General features: G+C 47.6%; 1 protein-coding gene across 6 annotated transcripts in view; it reads right to left on the reverse strand.

Moving 5' to 3' along the window:
- LOC144128656 (uncharacterized) overlaps positions 1 to 16,200 on the reverse strand; it is a 44,545-nt gene that overhangs the window by 9,673 nt on the left and 18,672 nt on the right. For all 6 annotated transcript variants that reach the window (XM_077662228.1, XM_077662227.1, XM_077662232.1 and 3 more), the window contains exons 12-16: positions 15,907 to 16,091; positions 11,708 to 12,250; positions 10,374 to 10,519; positions 6,831 to 6,974; positions 5,320 to 6,089 (exon numbers count right to left, since the gene is read on the reverse strand). In XM_077662228.1, the coding sequence (XP_077518354.1) occupies positions 5,320 to 6,089; positions 6,831 to 6,974; positions 10,374 to 10,519; positions 11,708 to 12,250; positions 15,907 to 16,091 (1,788 nt within the window). The remainder of the gene's footprint in view (positions 1 to 5,319; positions 6,090 to 6,830; positions 6,975 to 10,373; positions 10,520 to 11,707; positions 12,251 to 15,906; positions 16,092 to 16,200) is intronic.

Below are 16,200 nucleotides of genomic sequence, written 5' to 3' on the forward strand. Positions count from 1 at the left end.
CATATAGTTGATGACCAATTTTTTTGACTCTGCGGGACAAAAAAAAAGGTCAAATAATTGCAAAAAATCCTTAAACTTCAAAAAAAAATTCTAATCTTCCAAGCTACGCTCGCAATAAATACTAGCTGGTATTTGACAAAGGAATGCTTTCGCCACGTCCACACTGCACTTGTCTGCAACACAACTCAAAACACTGATGCTGAAACACGACACAGCCACGGAACATGCAGTGCGTTGCAACAAATGCCCTTTGCCATCCAATGGGCAACGTGAGGGCGCAGTCTGTTCCCCCAATGCAGTTCGCTCGCATATTTGTCACGGACTCCACACAGTGCGTAATATTGGTCATGAATATGTATTATCGCGATCAAGATAATATGGGACGCATTTTCTCGGGAAAAATTTCATTGCAGCTCTACCTCGCGGCTCAGTAGCGTAGAATTGTTGCCAGCAGATAGAGCATGCGTGTACCTTCATGCTTTGATGCATTTCAGGGGACTGGATTATGTTACTGCTCTGAAATAATTGTTTTCCTGCACACTCGCGTCCCAGAAACTTGTGATTGCGATAGTACGTGTTCCTATGAGGCGCATCACGGTTCCTCACTAAAACCCAAAATATCGCACAAATCCGAATTACAAAAGTCAGAAAAATCAGTCTGTTACCATAGCAAAGAATCTGGAACAAGTTTTTGTCCACCGAACTCTGAGTCACTAAACTGTTCAATACAATGAAGAAAGAGAGCTTGGAAGACCTAGATGACCAGCAGAAAAAAAATTTAAGAGGGGACATGGGTCTTTGAGAAAAAATTTTTAATATTGAAGCTACTGCCATGAAAATTTGTAGATACATATATTTCAGCATGCTGATCTCAAATATAAAATTAGTTTCTACAATGTTTTTTCTTTCCATTGTATGTTGTTTATTATGAGAAGAGCTTCTGACAGGGTTTTAGAGAAAACTGCTGTATAGATTCTAATAATCTGTATGTTGCTAGATTCTAGAAGGATCAAGGATTGCAACAAGGGTAATAGCATGTTCCTAGCTCTTCTAGTTCAAAAGTTGTGGTCATCCAATGTTGTGGTTGAAGAACTGAAATTTTAGTTAAAATTTTAACAAATAACAAATTTATGTTTACACCTAGCTACCATCTGAAACCGTTATTGCAATCACCAACTATTTAGCTACTAAACGACACAAATGTTACCAAAATCTGATGAGCACAAGCAGAGATAGGCTTGTTAGTAGACTGCCATGTGACAAAAATAATCTGAGAACATTGCAAAAAACAAAATACAATGCTTTCAATGCTTTCTTTATGCACAGTTGTGCAAAAAAAAGTAGCGTCTAGCTTCAGAATGCCCCAGGCGAGTTATGTTCATCAGTTTTTCTTTGATGACATAGCTTTACGGCAGAGATGAAGCAGGCTGAGGCTGCACGCTTCCGCTCGGAGCTTATAGCTCGGCAAGAGCCCCCTGGCTGGTTATGTGGTTTGGTTCCACTTGGAGCTCTAGCAGAAAGCATGACGCAGCCTCCTGTGTCCCAGAATTAAACTGCATGACTGCCCCAGCGACAGCCACTTCAACAGATATCAGCGAAGCATGCTTCGTCTTAGGCATCAAGGACCAAATCACTTCAGCGCCTCATTTGCATTCTGCGTTTGTCCTCGCTGGCATCTGCTGAGTAAGCCTTTGTGAGCAAGGCACTTGTAAACAGGTAGCAATGCTTCGCTGACGTAGTCGGGCAGGTTGTAACGGTGTTTCAGTGGCTGCTGTCCCCTTGCAATGGCAGCATTGTGTCTGCACCACGAGCTGGTGCCTTGTGGGCATAGGCCGTGGTTTGGGCACTTGTCGGTTGACGTCACGTGATATGAGGCCATTACCGCCCAATGCATTTGCTCGACATCGCCTGCATTAGATTTTAGTGCCCAAGCATAGTAATTGCTAAGTTTGGTGATAAGGCATGCAGTCAGTCGACCTTTACCATAGAAGGACTTTGGTGTAGGCCAGTTGGTATGACATCGTGAAGAGCAAAACCGCAAAACAGGACGGGACTGAGGCAGGCCCCGCCCTGTGTTGTCGCCTGCCTCAGTCCCGTCCTGTTTTGCGGTTTTGCTCTTCACGACCTTTACCACTCAAGCTTTCACAATCCTCTGCTTTGTGCTTTTGGAGAAGATTGTGCAAAGCCCTGCCTATCCGTTTTTATACGTGATTTGTACAATCTTCTTTTTCAACTGGTATAAAACCGTATACAGTCGAGCCCACATATAACGGCCCCACTTAAGACGAACTTTCGCTTATAACGAATGAGAACTGCATGACCGTCAAAATATGCATTATTTCAATGGTACAAAATCGCGCGTATAACGAACGTCATTAAGCCCTGCCGACCAATTACAGTGATCGGACGGCGTAAACCCGGCGCCGCGACGCGAGATAGCCTGCCTCCGACCCCTTTGAGCGCCCGGCGCACGTTTTCCCGAGCCTCATCGCAGGCGAACTGCCCACCCCGTTTCGTGCCGCTCTCGAGCGAGCTACCCTTTCTCCGCCGACGCGCCTCCCAAGATCGCCTTCCCGCCCCTCCTTGCCACTCCACTCCCCACTCCTCACTCTCTTGCAAATCCGTGCGTGGCCTCTGCGATCAAACACACCGCCGCCCGTACCAATCGCGGAGGCCATGCTCCGTGAAGCAGGCCTTCCGTGGGAGCCAAGAGGTGGCTGCACTGACGCTCACGGACACCTTTCATTGGTCTCGCCACCGGTGCTGTGTGTCTGTATATCCTTAGCCTGATTGGCTTGATTTCCGCTTGTGCACGTTGCGCGCCTACCCCATCACGCGATTTTGTCACTCTTGTTGCGGTGCGGACGTTTCGTTGGCTTTGTAAAAATTTCGAGCCCTGGTTGTAATTCGAGATGGCGGACGGGGACACCGTGCTGATTTCCATTGTACTCAGCAATAGAGATGATGAAAGCGGCCTGGGCGGAGATGACAGCCACTTGCGTGCAGAACTGTTTCCGCAAGGTTGGCTTCTTCGACACAGTGTCTGATGCCGAGCCTGATGCTTCGGAAGATGACCAGACTGGCGGCGATTTGTGGCAGCACGTCGTCGACTCAGACATGGCAGTCATGACATTGGTTGGAATGATTTTATTTTCTGTCGATGACGATGCCGACACCGCGGAACCATACACGGACGAGGGCATCGTTTCTGAATTGCGGGACGAGAGTGACGCGGAGGAATCGGATGAGGATGAAACTTCGGAGCCAGCACCTATAAGCGTGCCTGCAGCAATGGGCTGCATAGAGAGCCTCAGACAACTTGTCTGTGCCAAGGGCCTCGGCGAAGATAACGCTTCTGCTTTAAATAAGCTGGAAACCTCCCTAATAGGATCTGCGCTGCAAAAACAGACGTCCATCACGGACTTTTTCGCAAAGAAAAAATTTTGTGTTTTGACAAGCAACTGCCTTTAAAGCTGCAGTCCACTTACTATGAACTACGGGATATAACGAACGGACACGTTACGCTCATGTTCGTTATAAGTGGGCTCGACTGTACCTTTGCTTCATCTAAAGCATGAAAATGCTTGCTATCTCCATCGCAGAGCATTGTGGTGTAGCGCAGGCCGTGCAAATCGATTGATCTTTAGAAGAGCATCAGAGCTGCATCCACCTTCATCTGCCCATATTTTAAATTTGTATTCTTTTGGCACACATGCTATGCCTTCCATGCGTTGTACTGGGGGTGCTCCTTTTTAGGTGCATTTTTGCAGCCAAGGCATTAGATGCACAGCACTACATAGTCTAACACATAACCTGAAAAAAGCTCTATGACAGAGCCCACGCCAATGTGCGACTGGTGCCCTCTCGTCATCCAAGTTCCATCAAAACAGACTGCGACACTTCCAGGATTGTCGAAACTGAGTCCTCTGTATAGTTCTTTCACTGAGGAAGCACAATCAGTCAGCACACTTCCAGTAGCTGGTGTCGCGGTAGGCTTCAACTTGGACTTGAGGTGTGCTTGGTAGGTCTTGTTGTGAAGACCCTTATGGGAGATTCGCATGATTGAAAAAAGCAATTCAGTGCTGTTCGGTCGTTCCCTGTAGTTGGCGCAGCCCGGGCAGCAAGAATGTTTACCTAGAAGGGATTGCACTTTGCGCTTCCAGGTAGGCGCTGGGAACTCCACTCGCGCACGACATCGCCGCAAACAGAACACTCCAAGCACAAATGTACAGCAACACCGTATTCGCGAGTGTTTTCTAGATGGACACGTCGCCACCGCATTGCCGGCACACGGTTTTTGCGAGCAGCCGGTTGATTGCTGACAGATCGACGATAGTGTACATTGCCGCTGCTGTTGGCGCCAGGCCCGTGTCGCCTCTCTCAGTGCGAAGAGTGCAGCTTGCACTCGGTCACAGATACAGAAGAGAGCTCTGAAATTCGGGCGCCAGCTCATTCTTGTAGCGCTCGAAGTCTTGGGGGCTCATAAACGTCGTGTCGATGCGCATTCGTTGCTGGCGGCCACCCGTGTCATCGGAATCGGCCGCTGAGACGCCCGTTGCGACACTTTCCACTGTCTCGCTTCAATCACCTCCTTCGAGAGCGCCCGGACGACCTTCCACTGCATCCTTTTGCTTGTTAGAAGGCTTTTTACGCCTTTTACCGAACTTGTGAGCACTGCGGAACTTTCGGTACGGTGGAGACATGGCTCGCTTCATAAATCAGGCTGAGACTTTTTCAAAATGATGTCGCGTCCGTCAGCAGTGCGGACCCTAACAAAATGGCGCGGGCCAATGAGCTGCGTCAGTTTTGGCACGTGACGGGCAATGACCAATGGCACAGCAAGATTCCGTCTTTCCTTTTTTTCTTTTTCACAGTTAACAAGGTGACGCTGCGCGCGCAGCTCCGATGGAAAGAAAGAGGAAGACGCGCTCTTTCAAACGAGACCAAGATGGCGGCTTTCCGGCGCGTCATTTGAAAATGGTGCACGGCACAAAATGATCATTTTTGAGGTACTTTCGCGAGATTTTCGGTCAGAATACTCATGTTATTAAGGCTTTTTCTTAAAAACTATGGGTTTCCCTGCTTTAAAACTTCACCCACATATAGAGAATGACCTCACGGTCACAAATAATCCAAAAATGAAAAACTGATTTTTTTCGCAATTTTTCGGCCACAAAGACCCATGTCCCCCCTTATCGGTAAATATACCTTCAACCTTGCATCAGAGACAAGTGCACTAAATCCATTTGGCAATATGTCATACACTCAAAACAACAATTGTGAAAGTTACGCAAAAAATGTTCAAAGGCCACATCGTACCCTGTGAAGGTGCCTGTAGTGCAGAGCCTTCAATCTGAGTTGGGAATGGACTAGGCAGTGTGATTGCTGGTGCCATGCCTGGCTGGAGCGGCGGCTGCTGCATTGCTGGCTGCTGCATTGCCGGTTGCTGCATTGCCGGTTGCTGCATTGCCGGTTGCTGCATTGCCGGTTGCTGCATTGCCGGTTGCTGCATTGCTGGTTGCTGCATGGCCGGTTGCTGCATGGCCGGTTGCTGCATGGTTGGTGGCTGCATGGCCGGTGGCTGCTGCATTGCTGGCTGCACTGCCGGTTGCTGCATGGCCGGTTGCTGCATAGACGGCTGCTGCATGGTCGGCTGCTGCATGGTCGGCTGCTGCATGGTCGGTTGCTGCATGGCCGGCTGCTGCATGGCTGGCTGCTGCAAGGCTGGCTGCTGCAAGGCTGGCTGCTGCAAGGCTGGCTGCATGGCTGGTTGTTGCATAGCCTGTTGCTGCATTGGTGGCTGCATAGCCTGTTGCTGCATTGGTGGCTGCATGGTTGGCTGCTGCATTGGCTGTGGTTGCCCCGACGCCACCATGAACACAGGCGGTCGGGGGGGTGCGTCCGGCCCCACTAGGTGTGGTCGGGTGGCCATGGATGGCAGTGGAGGAGCCATGATAGGGCCCAGCAAGGCTTGTGGGGGTGGTGGTGGTCCCCCAAGGCGGGGAATTCCACCAGGTTCTCCAGGAGCAAAAGGTGGCCTGTTGCATGGGTACTGCGGCTGCAAGAAGCCTGGCCGAACCTCCCCAACCCTGTGGACAGACATGAAGAAAGCGCGCACTAAACAATGAAGGCCTGCTAACGATCACACAGTTACTATAACCACCACTGCAAGTCAAAATTTGGCACATTTGGCAGAACTACTGCTAATATTTAAGGAAGAGCACTGTCACTGCTCCTTGCTTTCTTTTAAACATGTTTAAGCAGCAAGCAACTAACTGATAATATTGACAACACATCAGCATGACACCAAAATTAGAGGGGACACTAAAGCTCTGCTTTCCGAATGCAACGTAATGGCATTAATACACATATATGCGGAATTGGCCATTCTCTACTTTACATTCGTAAATCCCAGGGGAGTCCTCATACCACTCCAGGCACGGCAGTGCAGCAGCTAAACAATCGAAATAATGTGCCACTGCCCTGCGATGGCAGGTGCTGCCACAGGAGGGACTTGTATGGTTGCTCTTCCCAAGCAACCTCTTATAAATAAGTAAATAATTAATTTAAGCGCCACCTGCCACGGTGGTCCAGTGGGCAGGTTGTGAGGACGCCATAAGAACCTGTGACAAATGCTTCTGTGGGGATTTCTTCTGGGGTTTTTTGCTCACGGTCAACAACACCGACAACAGACGTCAGCATCGACAATGACGCCGACTTTTACGCGACACGGGTTCCTTAATGATTTTAAGAAACTCCTTTACAAGGTGCCAATTTTTCACTGCATTCCGCCTATGTTCATCCCTACTGATTTTGAACATGTGGCTTACCCCATATGATGAGGGTGCAGCTGTGGCTGGGGGAAGTCTTCACGGAAGTAAGAGGGGTACTCCTTGCCGCCAAAACCCGGCTGCTGATTGCCCCTCCTACCCGGGCCCACTCCTGGCATGCCATGAACCGCCATGAAGTCATTGCTGTGCAAACAGAACCAGAATCCCCCTTGAAACAATGTGACCTGCTAATAGCCCACATAATAGGTCTTGTCGATTTGGCTGCCCTTTCTGCACTAGTTCACAAAAGTACCGTGCCAGTGCAGAGCCAGTTCTTGCGGCACGAGTGTAGCCTGACAGCAGCCAAATCTGAGTGCAAAAGTGCAGAAATATTCGTCTGCTGCAGCCGTGTGTTGGTGTTTGTTGCGTGGTCTGACATATGTGCGGGATTGTGCTAGCTGTATTGAATGCTATGCATTTGTTTGAAGTGTTGCATCTCGTGGAGTGGCCATGAGATTTGTTAATTCCAAAAGTGGTGAATGGTGAATTTGACACCGTCCTTTCCATTGAGTTGTGCAAAGTGGCGCAGGCCGGTCAACCATCACCGATTCAACAGGTACTTTGAAGAGGCAACAAACTTAGAATTCGAGAGGTTATTCGGACTTCCGCTCGAGACGACCTTTTACAGTTTATACAAGTGATTTAAGCTGTTGCCGTTCGATCAAAAAGTGACTGCAGCTGTCCGCCAATTACAGAAGGAAAGAGTTGCCTGATAACTTGCACTATTTTTGAACTCAACAACTCACATTCATTTTCGGCGGATGATGACGACGGAGTGACTATCAGAGACTAACTGGCAGGCAGGCGACCGCAATGCCACTCGCTGCTGTAAGCGGAGGTACTGATGTCGAAGGTGAGTCTTAACACACGTTGTTATCACCCACGTATTAAAACACATTTCACCATCTGCTCTTATGGAAATGTTCCATCGTGCTGTGTGTAGTAATAATATTTGCACCCAAAGGAGAAACGGTCTAAAGCAACGTGCGAGGCTGGATAGAAAGATGAGAACCCATGCATAAGCAGTTCGCCATGCCAGCCAGTCGCTTACACGTGCACACACACACATGCGCTGTCATTTCAGCTGTTTGGTGAGGGCGCAGCGCAGATGCCACGTCTAGCACGAGTATGCAGCCGTCTCAGCTATGGTATCAACACTGCTCATTAAAACAAGCTTGGCCGCGGAGACCACGCCAAGCACCTTGCACTATTTACATGGAACGAGAACTCGCCGAGAGGCTACTGCAGAAGTGCAGAAGAACCCGTGCAGCACGAAGTCAAATCAAGTGCCGAAGTGCATGTGGCACTAGCTGCACTGTCAAATCGAGTACGAGAGTGCTGCACCTCCTGAACTGGCACAGAAAGTGCAGCCAAATCGAGGAGACCTAATGCGTACTCTGCAATGTCTGCAATGACACCAACATCATTATGCTTAAAAAGAAGCCATCCATGCCTGCTATAATATGCCTGCTATAATCTTAAATCTGAGAATTTTTACCTAACAACAAACAAGAATGTGCACTAAAAGTGGAAGCTGAAAGTGACATCCTGAAACCGCTATTGCTCAAGTGTCTCAACTAGGAGTGTATGAACAACCATTAAGACAAGTTATACGGTGCAAAGAATGAAAATAGCATGTTGAAACCATGAAAACTGCTTCCACCCACCCACCTTCCCCTTAAGAGTCTCATGGCACTGTCAACCATATGGCTGTTGGTTGTTAACCCTTCTCTCTTTCAGTTAACCCTATATGGCCTTGTGCCATCCTGCTTGCAGACTGTGCTTGCTCACCTCACCAGCAACAAACCGTAACACAAGGCCAGCCAGAATGCAGGCCACCCACTTTTATAAAGAGTGTCGCTAGCGAGCCCACGGCAGCATGCTACTATCCTAGCCAAATGGCTTTTAGTGCTTAAAAGTCATGACCACGTGCCCTCTATCCCTTGACAGCAGCAGTAGTGCCAGTTAAGGGACCAATTACCCCCTTAATTTAAATCTACTCCGCCTTTGGAGATTCCCCTAAACAAATTGGAATAACTATGCCCTGCTTTGAGATGCTGATCAATTCGACTTCTAACTGCTCTCTGCTAGCTGTCCTGGTCAACTACCGCATTTGTATTTACACGACTATAAGCAGACCTATTTTTCAAAATTTGAAAATCCGAAGCGGGGGAAGGGGGGGGTCGATTTAAAATATAACCCAAAGCATCGCACCATAAATAAAGACGAGACAAACGAGATATCAGGCACGCTACAGCGTGGTTGTATTTTCGCTGTGCGGCTCCATCGCATCGCTCTTGCTGCTGGCCTTGAGCAGCTGCTATGTCAATATGCAAAACCGCATCCCCACCCAGCGCACAGTGGCCGATGATGGCTGTTGATAAGCAGCAAGGCAGCAGCAGCCCACTCCCTACACACGGCCACAGATTGCGGCAGCTGATAAGCGGCGGCGGCCCGATAACGCATTCCTGTTCTACTCGTAATAGGCGTCGTCTAAGTTTTATTTTTTGTTTACTTTCAACCGTGCACATGGCGCTTAAGGGACCGTTAACAGTTGATGGAAGGGCCGCTGTTCCAATCGTGGCGGCACTGCCACTCAGAACCGCAGTGGCACCGGGGAGTGTCAATAGCCGACGGAAGAGCCGACATCGCTCACGCGTAGTTTCTCTTTGGCTGTGACGCATTTGACTACTGCCGGCCGCGTTTCACAAGTTTTTAATGCAAGCTTCATCATTTATGCTCCCGGTCCGGTAAGCGACCGGCGCTCGTTCACAGCTACATTCAAGTGGCTGTCATTCTTTATGCCGAAGAAACGAACAACTGCGCGCCGGATCGCAAGTTCGACGTCCGCAATGGATGATACAGGTGTGGCGGCTGCAGCGAGGTGAAATTTTCAGCTGTTCCATGCAATGTCGTGATGTGGCTGTTTGCAAAGTGCGGGATTTCATAAGACGATGTTAGAACGACAAGCTGCCGGACCGCAGCAGCAGTCACGATGGCAGCGCTAGTGTAGACGATGGCACAAGTGTGGACGAGTAGTCCAGTGAACAATACAATTTTCGTTTTGGAATGTGCTATCGTGTTGTTTTATTAAAGGCCAAGCGCAAACGACCTCCAAGTTTTTTTTTTTCTTTTCTGAAATGTGATGTGGGGGCGGGGGGGGTGGGGGTGGGGGGGGGTGGGGGGGGTCGACTTACATTCGAGTCGACTTACCATTACAATTGTGTAAATACAGTAAGTAGAGCGACAGGCAGGGGTACCTGGTCCAAGCCTGGGCCAGGACAAATTTTTCTTCAACTTTGAAAGTTTCTGCGAAGACTGTACAGCCTTCCTCTGCAGCTCAATAGGTGCACAGCCCTCTGGTGGATGTCAACTCCCCCAAATGAAATCTGCTCAATGTTGGCTGATTCCCATATATATATTGGACTGCGCCACTGGTGCTGCATGTAGTGCCTCCATATTATACCGCACACACCAAACACATGCTCCAAGCAGTTGCATTAAATATGAGACTAAATGAGAACACAGAATGCGGCAGCTCACCCAAAGTTGCTGTTCCACTCTCCAGGACCCTGAGGCCATGGTTGCCGCATGGCAGGATCTTGCTGCGGCTGGCCAAGAGGCTGCTGCAACCAGTTGTTGTTGACAGCTGTGCGTTCTTCGGAAGCACTGCCGTACCGAACCCAGCCCTGCAGAGGCAAGACGATTGGGTGGCCTTCAACATCAGAACACTGAAAAACATGCCAGAGTAAGATAATACAGACCTGACCAACCATAAACCACAGGCAAGCTGCCAGCTCAATATTGCTAGCATTGTGTGACAGCCAAACTGTCCATACTCTAGAGAGAATGAAATGTGAACTGGGCCAAAAAGCCACTCTTTTAAGAACAAGTGAGCCCAAATCAGTGTTGTAATAATGTGTGGACTACAGTTCTGAGCATAACTATGATGCATCAGCCCTTTCCATCTACTGCGCAACCTTGACATGTGGATGATTGTGAAAACGCAGCTATTTCTTGAACGGCAGCCTGGTCACTGCACTAATATAGCAAAAACCACTCGTGCACGTGATTTCCTTACCAGCACTGATTGCCATATTCAAAGTACTTACAAGCTCTTTCATTGAGATTCCACTGTGTGAAACAATCTAGAACACATAAGCAGTGATATGCATTGATGGCTCATACTTCCCGTCGTGTGGTGAAACTTCGAGGTGCATTCTTTGCTGCACATCACAACACAAACGCCCAAAGCCAGCACACTTCAGTTGAACAATACATAAAAGGAGTGAGATTTGAACAAACGGAGTGTACTGCATAACTGAAAGAAGGATTAGAGGTGGGGAGTTAGACGTCTCTCTGTGTCCAGCTTCATACTCTGTTCAAAGCTCGAGCTTTTGATTGGCCCCAAAATGACATTACAATTCCAGGGCCAAACTGGGCACTCATTTGAACAAGCGACTTGAAAAGGGCAACTTTTGCTGAAATAGGGCATTTAGTATGAGTGTAAGGGCTACACATCCAGTATTTGCATATCAGATGACAGGTAAATGATGGCTGTGGTAAAGCTGCTTAAAATCTAGCAATAGAATGTAACTACTAGAGAATCAAGGTGAGTATCAGATAGTTTTTCTGGAATTTTCTGGTAACAACGCACTCATTTGAAAAATGCATTTTTCAACCACAAGAGGGCTTCCTACCAGAAACCACACATCCACCACATCAAAACCTACATAAAAGATCCATTTAATTGCAGTACACAGCACTCCAGCAACAGCAGTGAAATCGACTTTGGCTTTCAAAAGCCAGTATGCTTGCACCCAGCCTCCATCCAGAACAAAGCAATGCAACAGTGGGCCAAGGGTCGGTTGACTTACACCACTCTCTTTGCTCTCTCTCTGCTGAAAGCCACTTTCGGGCTGCTGAGGCCGCGACTGGCCCCAGCCTCCTCCTCCTACACCTGTTTGTTGCGGACTACTCCACGGTGCACCGCTTTCCTCTATGTCGCCGCGTTTCCTCAGGTCGACATCTTTCGCTGCTTCAGCTGCTGGCAACCGCATATCAATGTCCATGCTGTTTTCACCATCAGCACTGGAAACCTTTGGTTCAGCCGGCAGGGTGCGTAAATCTGAGTCTGTATCGGCCAGTTTCTCGGGGTGCAGGTTGAGGGCACGGAGTACGTGCTCCGGCGGCCGTTTCTCAATATCCACAGTTGGAGGCGGTGGCTCAAGTCTGATCACATGCACTTCACCATCAGCAGTTTTTATCGCAATAGGACTGTTGTCAAACTGTGCACTGTAGGGCACGCCATCCAGAAAGATCTCACGCAGTGGAGCTCCAAATTTGAGGGTGCGTTTCTTTCCGGTCCGTTTTGACACAAATTCCTTCACTGTGCCATCAAATGGCAAAGCGATGGGCTCCTGGAGAGAGAAAGAGAGAGAGAGAGAGGAAAAAAAGTAATTCTTGGAAGCAGGCGTGAATGAGCAATCAGTCGTATCCCGACATAAAACCTGCAAATAAGAAAACCTGTTGCACTCAATCTTTCTTTACACACAGCTGCAGACCGTCTCTGCACTAATTCTAACTAATAACACATCTGGATGAATATAATGCATACCACAATGGCCAACAATTGCTTTTTGTTAGATTCTGTCAACTCGTTTCAATAGTGCGACCAAACAGATAAATTTAACATCACTTAATGCTATGCTTTGGGGTGCGCAAATATGAATTAAATCTTTGTCGTAATTTGATTATACATAAGTCAAGATCTGGCATTCAGTGCCTCCAGAGAGAGAGGTTGGCCCAAAAATATCATTCTCTGGCCTGGTAGTCTACAGTGGAGAGGGGGAACAAAAGAAGGAAGAGGTGTACCTAGAGGCATTCTGGCCTATCACTTGGGCACACATGATTATTGTGCCCAATGCTTTCTTCACTTGCAGGGGGGGGGGGGGGGTGCTCACCACTGTTGCATATCAGCATTAAGCACACTCTCGTTCGAGGCCATCAACAGCCATTTCTTGATTACACAGTAAACCTGTTCGTCGTGCATTTGGTCATAGGTGGTTCATTATCTGTTGTAGGCACAGGGACAAGAACTGCCCACCTCAATGCTGTCCAGCTAAATGTGCTCCCACTACTTCCATTTGTAAACCACATTACCCCACTATGAACAATCCTGTTCCATTAAAGTCCCTCCTCCTCCTCCTCCTCCACTATGAACAAGGCCTGGCCCCCCTCTCATGATTTTTTGATATATTAAACAGCAGAAGATATCAAGCATTCAAATGAATATTTGCAGTTGATTTTTCCACAATAAATCGTACCCATTTCAATTATTTCACTATTTGCACACACCAAGTACTCTTAACAGACAGGAAGCAAGTGGAACAATTGTTGGGCATGGGACCAGGACGTCCGAAGCAAACAAATTGGTTTCCAAGCCTCTGTAGTTAGAACAGGAAGGGAATTTCATGCTAATGTTAGGTTACGGGATACAGCACAGCAAATATATGGCAGGAGAGAATTACCACTACAAAGCACCGGCGACCCTACTCCGATATGATTTGCACAGTCTGCTGACAGCTCTTTGTTGGTGACCAGACATTTCTGGTGGCACTCCTCAACAACTGTGGACCAAAAGTTTACTACTGTGCAAGTTGAGCGACCACTGTCAGAAACAATTACAACATCCTGGAAGTATTTAGCACATCAGTGTAATGCTTTCATAATAGTTATAAGTCTTCAGAGACAAGTACCGAAGAAAGCTTCAGTAAAGAGAAAAGAAACGGGTGGGGAAGGGGAACAAAGAGAAAAACCAATAGAAGAAAAGACAAAGGGCTTTTTTTTTACTCCCCCATGAAGTAAAATATGCGAACAAGAAGCCATTACTGATGACTGAAAAGCTTTTCTCTGCAAATCACTACACTAAAATATAATTCCAACATGAACAGATCAAAAGTGCATGCAGCATGTACAAACCAAGTGAGAGGCTGCTACAAGCGCTGGCATTAAGGGAGCATTCTGGCTTTACCACAAACCTAACAAATTTTAAAATGTAAAAAGTTTCCACCAGTGTGCTGTGTCCTGCTAGGCCTAAACCAACATATGGGTGACTGAAGCTCTTGCAGTGCAACCCCCAACCTAGAATTCCTGGAAAACTGGTAGACATCTGCTTCAATGACTGCATCACAGCACAAAAATCTGCCAGGCTGCCCCACATTGAATGTAAAAATAAACAATTTTATGTGCATTACTCCATAAAGAGAACACAAAAGAGTTACAGTAAAGTACATAATTTGGTGTCACAAATGTCTGAAGTCCCTATAGACCAAACCTGTTGGCTCTGTCCTGTGCTTTGTCCTTTGCAAATAAGTGCTGCATCCAGCTCATAATACTCATGAGAACTGCCAAAGCCAAGTTTTCCTACACTGGCCTTGCGGCAGTCTTGCCGTTCACTCCCAATTTTGCGTGCTGTAACAGCTTCTCATTGGATACGAATGTTGGCGTTATGAACACTGAGAACTAAAGGTACTGCTGTGCTAAACACTTACCACGATGCACAAAAGAGAACAGAACAGAACGCGAAAAAAGGCAGCCAAGACGTCTTGGCCATGCACTGAGGAAGGGAAAGGGCAGGGGGGGTAACAAGCAGGAAGGCACGCTTTGTCTTCCGTACTGACACAGCCCAAAAGCCAGTGTTCCCACACCAACCGTCTCTTTCATTTGCATCACAGCTGCAAATCCAAAACAAGCGATAAGAACCGAAACTAGCAAGCCACACACACAGCACTGCATACAGCTGCGACCCAAGACCACCAAACCTCTCACAATGCACATGTTTTTCACATCCACAACAAAAAAGTAATTACAGGAGGCATTCTGCAAGGCACCCAAGAATAAAAAGCAAGCAAAATTAATGTCAAGGAAACCAACAAGCAAAAGTGTATCTTTCACGACAAGGTAGCCAAGGCAAAAGCATACACAGCAAAATGCACAAAACAAACCACTCAAGCAGAAAATAGACCAAGCTCATGAATTCAACCCCAACCAATTCAGCAATTTTTACCGCCTGCACAGTCCCATCAAGCATGCTTGCTTGTCTGTGACACCTAACTTCTGTTTATTCAGAGGCAGCTGGACGCATACCAGCTGAACTCATCCAGCAGAAAAAGGAGCTGCAAGTGCTGTCACACTGACCAAATGCCCTTCTAGCAGCAGTGGCTCTAAGTGATCGCACATTTCTTATCAACTTGCACTTGGCGCAGTTCCACTGCTCTCTGTTCACATGTGACAAGGCTGTGTGTGTGCGTGCAATACAGCTCTGCCATGCTGAATCATGTATATGAGCGTTGCAAGTTACTCTAGTGGCCTTCTTGAAAAACACTATGCACACATTACAGAAGCAGCTGTGAATTATCAGCCAGTCTCCTGACCATCATCAGGAAATCAATGACGACCTGTGCACTGACAAGCCCTGCATGTCCAACAACGCAGACAGCTTACATGTAGAGCATAGCCATTGCTGCACTGTGTTGCAAGTGGCTGCAAAGGCGGCCCTTTCCCAAAAGTTTCACAGGACAGGCCATTGTCTTAAAAAGTGCACTATTAAGCATCTTCTTGTGCAATTAGCAAAACAGTATTTCAAAGACAAGGATGTATAGTAATAACTCAATTTAGCATTTATTTTAGTTTATGCACTAGGTAAGCCAGATGTTTTGTTTTTTCTGTCCCCTGAATCAATGAGCTTATACAGCGTGCATAGAGAGTAAAGAACAAATCCCAACAGCACCACCACCCACCACCACCAACCTTAGCATGTAAGCAGCAACAAAAGCAAAAACACTGTTGCTATCCCTCAGTTACAAGACCTGTTTGGCAAGTGCTACGTCCAACAGGAATCAAGTACCCTTTCATCTAGTACCACTTGAATAGGCACTTTGATTACTGCTTCATTAGTTACCATTCCATATTTGCCTGCTTAAAGAGCCAAACCTTATACTCTATAAAGCACGCCCAAGCATTCTGCCAGCAGCCATAGCTGCAGTCAGTGCAAAAAAAAAGCAGGATAACTCACTATGTCGTCAACGAAGACGTGCTTTGGTGGTCCCTTGAACGTGATCTGCCGTGTTTCGCTGCCATCCATGAGTACCACAGCAACGTCGTCCACAAACTGCACTTTGCGCATCTTGGTGTCGACGCGAATGGTCCCCACAGCTGGAGCGGGCTCCAACAAGGTTGGAGGGGGCAACTCTTGAGGACCTGAGGGTAACCAGAAATGTTCTGCCTCACTCCCTAGCCAAGCCAAGGAGAGCCAGTAATATCCTCTTTCACTTCTTTCTTTCTACCCAGTTCTGACTGGGCTATTCAC

Source organism: Amblyomma americanum, chromosome 4, assembly GCF_052857255.1.
Source record: "Amblyomma americanum isolate KBUSLIRL-KWMA chromosome 4, ASM5285725v1, whole genome shotgun sequence".
NCBI classification, from domain to species: domain Eukaryota; kingdom Metazoa; phylum Arthropoda; class Arachnida; order Ixodida; family Ixodidae; genus Amblyomma; species Amblyomma americanum.